Source organism: Heterodontus francisci, chromosome X (genome assembly GCF_036365525.1).
Source record: "Heterodontus francisci isolate sHetFra1 chromosome X, sHetFra1.hap1, whole genome shotgun sequence".
Taxonomy (NCBI): Eukaryota; Metazoa; Chordata; class Chondrichthyes; order Heterodontiformes; family Heterodontidae; genus Heterodontus; species Heterodontus francisci.
In genome coordinates, this window is record NC_090421.1 from 20,063,095 (window position 1) to 20,070,286 (window position 7,192).

At 41.7% G+C, this 7,192-nt stretch overlaps 1 protein-coding gene across 1 annotated transcript; it reads left to right on the top strand.

Annotated features, from left to right (window-relative positions):
* Positions 1 to 2,795: 2,795 nt before the first annotated feature.
* LOC137358658 (probable G-protein coupled receptor 139) lies at positions 2,796 to 6,830 on the top strand. The gene is made up of 2 exons (XM_068024803.1): positions 2,796 to 2,865; positions 5,923 to 6,830. The coding sequence occupies exons 1-2, from the start codon at positions 2,796 to 2,798 to the stop codon at positions 6,828 to 6,830; spliced, it is 978 nt and encodes a 325-aa protein (XP_067880904.1).
* Positions 6,831 to 7,192: the final 362 nt, after the last annotated feature.

The window sequence follows — 7,192 nt, forward strand, 5'->3', positions numbered from 1 at the left end:
TCCCCCACCTGCCGAACAGATCACAGTGTAGGAATCGCCTGCTGCCACAGCTGTATTGGTTCTACAAGGAAATGCCTCCATCCATTTGGTAAATCTGTCTATAATAACCAGGGAATACTGGTATCCTGACGGGGGCCTAGGTAGGGGTCCAATGAAATTGATATGAAGGTATGTCCGGGGCCTTCGAGGGCTGGGACACTGTGAAGGAGGGCTCTGTTGATGCATACTGCAGGGTTATGCTGAATGCAAAGCAGAGAGCTAGCTACTCTGCTGGAAATATCCTTCCTCAGCACGGGCTGCCAGGCTACCTTCAGGATTTTATCAACAGTTATCTCACCAGAATACTGGTCACCTAAAGGCTGACAGTCAAAAATCTCAGAAACAAACTCCTCTGCCATCGCAGGGGGAACAGCAGGAATAGAATCAGATCTTGGTTTAAACATCAAAACAGGATTACAGGTTACCCTCAGATGTTCACCAATCATTCCGATGGTAAAGGGGCAAAGACACGAGCATAATTAAGTAGAAGGAGCGGATATTCATGTGTCTCCCTGATACTGCATCATGTGAGGTAATCGAGTGGTGTGTTTCAGTGTCATGTCCAAGTGACTCTCCATTAGCAGCAACCTCCAATGACTTAGTCGAGCAGGAGAGACCCCTGTATCCCCAGGTCTCAGTAGCTAATTCAGCGGAGAGTGAGGGTAGTGTAAGATGATTGTCTGCAAGCCTGTGCTGAATGTTAAATGTTTTACTGCCCAGAAGGTGACTAACAAATGCCATTCATAAGGGGTCAAAGGTTTTCTCAACTCCGGTCAGGATTTGTGATCCATCCGTGATTGACAACAGCTTACCCTGGATGTCAGGACAGAGAACTGCAGACAGACGTTGGTTGGTTGTCCCGACTTTGAGCGATGAAGGATGGTTAGTGTCTGGGGCTATTAATCATGTCACCCGCATTCCTGTCTGCTGGAGGTAAAGGACAGTATCAGTGTGCTCTGGTGTCCAGTCAGACTATACATTGTCTCCCTTTCCTCCCAATAGGTCATATACAGGTTTTTTGAATTGAGCAAACCTTGGGATAAACATTCTCTGTTTCCTGACTAGTCTGAGAAAAGATCACAAAGCAGTTTTAGAAGTGGGCAGTAGTAGTCTTTGAATAGTCTCTTTCTTTAGGGCATCAGGTTCCTAACAAGCAGCTGGATCTGACACTCTGAAAAAGGTGACGCTTTGTTGCTTCAACTGTGCCTTGCAGGGATTGAGTTTTAATCCTGCTTTCTGCAATAGAAGCTCTTCTGAAAGCAGAACGTCTTCTTCCTTAGTGCTGGTGGCCAGCAGGACATTGTCCATAGATTTCACAAACATTCTGGTCGTGAAAAGGTCTTAATAGCAGCAGCCATGTGTTTGTGGAAAATCGTCGACACATTGTGGAGACCTTGTGGGAGTCAAGTCCACATATAACTCTGATCTTCAAATCTAAAGGCAAATTTATGCTGGTCTTCCCTCTGAACGAGATGTTCCAGAAACCGTCAGCAATATTCAATGTAGAAAAACACATTGAGCTGGGTGGGATTGGGGACAGGAGGGTTTGAGTTTCTCACACCTCTGGAGAACATGCTGACATGACAGAATTCAATTTCTGATCATCAATAGTCAGATGCCGGCTTGTACAGGTTCTTTTTTAACTGACCAGATTGGTGAATGTGTGGTGAATGTGGTTTTTCTAATATCACCCTGCAGTCATAGAGATATTATCGTTGTGTGAACATAGGGGTGACTATCTTTGAGAATAGGGGACTGCTGGGATCTGTGGAAGTTGTTTTAAAAAGACATGCTGCAAGCTGACGAAATTGGACTCTGAGAGCTGATCATTGGTGAAGAGGACTTATGGCAGCTGCTTTCGGTGACTTAAATAAAGGTCAGTGAGGAAAGGGGTGATGGGGAGCCAGACATGAAGCAGGATTGAATAAAGCCAACAGAGTTTTGGTTGAGTTGGAGATTCCAGAAGGAAATGGGTGGGTGGCTGAGAGGGCAGCCAGCAGAGCACTGCAATAATTGCGTTTGAGGGTGAAAAGGACACGGATGAGGGTTTTGGCTGCAGATGGCTGAGGTGGCAGGGTGGGGGTGTGGGTGGGGAAACAAGTAATGCATGTCGGTGATTTTTCTATGGAGAAGATATAGGGTCATAAATTCAGCTGAGGGTCAAATATGGCTCCAGGCAGGTTCATAGAAATTGTTCAAATGTCATTGAGCCCCTTGAACCTGCTTTAACAGTCAACTAAATAATGTATGATCTGAATCTCAACATTGTTTTCCACGTTAGTTCCATATCACTTGACACCCTTACTTCATAAAATCTAGCGATCTCAGTCATGGAAGCTCAAATTGTCCCAGCATCCACAGAGTTTTGTGTGAGTGAATTTCAGATTTCTACTGCCATTCGTGTTAAAAAGATTGCTTCCTGATTTCCCATCTAAATGGACTAGCTCTAATTTTAACGTTATGTCCCCTTGTTCTTGATTCCTCCATCAAAGGGCATCAGTTCTCAGTATGTAGTTTATTGGATCCTTTCATCTTTTTGAAAACATCAATTACATCACATCTCAATCTGCTATGCTCAAGGAAATGCAACCTGACTTCATCATTTCAACATCTGCATCTGCTCTTCCAAAATTAATTTGTTTGTTTCAATTACTCTAAGTAATATGCAAGGTGAAAACACTTAATTGATCCCCTGGAGGTTGACATCAGATATAAATATTACAAGCATTGAATGTAGTGCAGAGCTTCTTGCAGAAATGCACGGCATACAAAGAGGTCTGGTGTTTGCCCTTTATTATCCTGTCATTGCAGCTATTGGTGTTCCATGTAAGGTATCCGAGCTAGTTATTAGTTCTGGAAGTGGTTGTTTAACTGTGTCACTGCTCTTGTTTGCTCGTTGCATTCATTGTGTAAGCTCTTCGCTTCCATAGTTTCAATTCTTTACTTTAAATACAATTGCTCGCCTTTAATCGAATCATTTCTCCCATTTAACAGTATATTTTCTCCACACGAACAATCTAATTTCTCTGCTTAAACCTTGTAGTTTATTTGCTCCAACTGTATCATTTATCCCCGATAACGGTGTCACTTCTCCCTTTTAATGTAACATTTTCTCTCTAATGATATAATAGCTCCCATTTCATTATTTAATTTTTTACCATGAACGTTAATGTAATGTATCATTTTACCCCCTTTCAAAAGTATCGTGTTTTGGTTTACTGTTGTCACTATCTGTTGTGTTATTGGCACCGTTACTGTGGGTGAATTGTAACAGTAACAGAACATCTTGTATTTTTATCACCTTTAACATAGTAACACAGGTGAGTGATCAGATAAAATTTGATCCATGACCCCATCAGGGGACAGGTGACCAAAAGCTTGGCCATGGAACTAGGTTTGAAGGAATGTCTAAAGGGCGAGGGAGATGTGGAGAAGCGGAGATTTCTCTGAGTTTCTAAAGGTTAAGGCTGTGGCAGCTGAAGGCATTCTTTTATACGAAGTGCATTTCCACTGTAATTTTAAATTCCAGTGGATGATACATCAGCAACTGTACAGATGAGGAAGAAGTGGGGTCTGTTCAGCAGCAGCTTTAGGGTGAAAATGATTTGCTTCTGATCCCAGGATTTCATGGCACCAATGTAGGATGCATTCACTATGTAGTTATGGTTGCATTATTGGAACAAATTAGATCAAATATTTGTGATTCTGACCAGATTTATAAATAAGGTCAGTGACCTGAAATCTCTCCACAGATTCTGCCTGACCTGCTGAATATTTCCAGCATTTTCTATTTTTGTTTCAGATTTTCAGCACCACAGTATTTTGGTGACTCGATCCGAGACATCCCTGACCCTGGCACCCAGGAGGCAACATACCATCCGGGAGTCTCGTTCGCGACCACAGAATCTCCTGTCTGTTCCTCGATATATCAGGTGCAGACACAATGGGCTTTCTGTGTGATACAATTCTGTGATTCTGTGACTGCACTCATCTTCATTCTTTTCTCAAGGTTGAGGGTAGCTGCATAACTGATGGCATCTCTCACAAAGCTGAAAGTTCACTACCCACGTTAGGATGAAGCTAATACCTTATCCTGACAGTGCAGTGCAGTACTGAGGGAGTACTGCATTTGTAGGAAGGGCCTTTCTCCGAATGAGACCTCATCATCTGTCAGTCCCGCTAGATCAGCAGGACATGAAGATCTCAGGTGACGACTGACAGAACAACTGGGCATTATCACTGAGTCCTCACCAAGATTCCCAACACAAATTCACAAAGTAATAATTATCCATTCATCCCTACATTGTTTGGAAATCTTGGGTACGATTGACTGATGTATAATTTGTATAATATCATTTTTATAATGTAATTTAACAGTTTGGTCCTCAGCAGGACATTTTTGGTTTAACTGATAGTTTTTGTCCTTTACTGCTTGTTTGCAGTTTTATTGCCATTCAATTTATTATTTATTCTCTTAAATATCTCATTCAATACCTTTATTTTTCATGTCACATAACCCATTAATTTATTATTAACTATTTCACTTGCTCTTTCAGATCTGTTCATTTTCTTGTCTTTTTGACATTCCCACGTTGATTTCAACGGGTTTCTTATTCTCCTTATGTTTCATTGTATTACATTACATTTCCATGTCTTTGCTCTGTCTCATTTTCAATGCGAATGATTATTTTAAACAGTGTTACGAGCAGGTGAGGAAGGAGTCTAGGGATCCCCCTCAGCATTTTCCTGGTTTGGCCGTAACAGAATTTAACTTTTAAAACACTGTTTTTTTAGCTTCCCCTCAGTGAGTCCTTGCTCATTGTTCTCTAATCGTAATTGTAAAGGAATCAACCAGACAGGTTTTCTCAGGTTTAAACAAGAAAGGTGTGAGTTTATTAACCTGAATACGCTAACTCAGTTATAACTGCTCAAAATACGCGACTCAACCACATGAGCATGCACACATGATAAACGCCACACAGATAGATACTGAGGAGGAGAAAGAATTAAAGGGGGAAGGTTTGAAGTAGCAGATGGAATTCAGTTACTGGTTTTGGTTGGATGTAATGTCTTTGCTGGAAGTGAAATCTGCAGTTCTCTTTGGGGACCAATGCACACTTTCAAACTTGTTTCGCTGGTAGCAGAAGGCTGTAGGGGTCTTCTGTCATGAGGCTACGTTACTTCTCTGGGTCCCTGGATCTTTGCGTGACAGAACGAGAGAGAGAGAGACCTTGCTTCTCTTTGGTCTTCAAAAGCATCTGACTCAAAACTGTACTGTGAGCACAATTCAATCAAACCCCAGGTTGGCCATCAGGTTAGTCATGTGACTAGCTCTCTGTTTGCAACCTCATCGCCTGCAACATTTGTTGATCCTTCAAAGCTTACCAGACACACACAATTGTGGGGTTTGCGGGAAGGGGGGTGGTGGTGGTCACTTCTGGCTCTTCCACAGACAATGACTCTCAGTGTCTTTTGATCATCACTATTGACAAAACCCATCTGGCGAATTGAATCAGGGAGCACTCCCATTCTCTCTCTGGGCAACTGTCTCTCAGAATGCAAATGTGCAGTCATGTTTTCAGCCACTGCTCTGTGGTCCTTTTTAAATAAATTATGCACAAAGTCCAGTGACAGTTCAAATAGTGTTCCATATGATGAAATTCATATGTTTCCATTTGACAGATGTTAGTTCTGTCACAACAGTGAAAAATGTGTTCATAGGTTAAGGGTCAAACCTCATCTCAAGATCAAATGCCAAATCTGTAAATTTCACACAGAATCCTGTCAAATAAAAGGTTTTGCTGGGAGTCAGCTCAATAATGTTTCTGCTCTCTGCCTCTTCCTCCCATAAACATGCACATTGCCTCTCTTTCTCTATTACAGCTAACTTGGCAGTGATTGTGATTCTGTCCCGAGGAAGATGTGGTCTCTCCAGATGTATCACTTTCTACTTGATGTCCATGGCAGTGACGGTTCTCCTGGTCATTATCACAGCTGTGATATTAAACCGGATTGTTGGTATTTATTTCCCATCCAGTTTCCTGTTTATCACCCCAGTATATAGTTTCAGTTTTGTGTTAATGGCTGCAAGCAGAGATTGTTCGGTCTGGGTAACCGTCATGTTCACCTTTGATCGATTTGTAGCCATTTGTTGCCAGAAGCTAAAAACAAAATATTGCACCGTGAAAACAGCAGCCGTGGTTATATGGGCAGTTTGTGACTTGAGTTGTTTCAAAAATACATTTCGGTACTTTATCTGTGAACCTTTGTATGTGATTAATAATAAACCGTGGTTCTGCAAAATTAAGTCAACATTTTATACCTCACCTGCATGGGCTGCTTTTGACTGGATTCACTGTATTACAATTCCTGTTCTCCCATTCATTCTGATTTTACTGCTCAATGCTTTGACTGTCAGACACATTTTAGTGGACATTAGAATTCGTAGGAGACTCCAGGTCCGCAGCAAAGTTGAGAATCAGAGTGACCCAGAGATGAAGAACCGGAGAAAATCGATCGTTTTGCTTTTCTGTATCTCGAGCAGTTTTATCCTGTTATGGTTGATGTTTCTTCTTACTGCACTCTATGTCCGAATTGCGAAAATTAGTTATTTCTCGGGTTTCAATTATAATGGATCAGTTGTTATCCTGGAGGAAGGCGGATATATGCTTCAGATTTTGAGTTCTTGCATAAACCCATTTATTTATGCAGGGACCCAGAATAAGTTCAGAGATGAGTTAAGGAATGGGGTGAAATATCCACGGACTCTGAATGCTAAATTATTTAAATAATGAAAATAGTAAAATTCATCATGAGTTGCACCTTGTATTTCATCCTGTACTCTTCCAGTCCATGTCACATGCAGCCTGTCCTGTCATATACACAGTCACTCACTCTGAGATACATGTTACATTCTGTGGTGCAGTAGCAGGCCAGGTGAGATCACCTAACTCAGCACAAGTGGACAATGGCACTTGGGTCCTTTTTGCTCTGTGTGGGGTTCACTAAAACATCAGGTCAGATCAGCTAATTCAGCACAAGTGGAGAATAAAGATCATGCATTTCCCAATCTGTGTTGGACTTTGTACCACATTGAGTGAGATTGACCAATTTACCTAAACTGGGGATGGATCACAGCCACATCCTGCTCTGT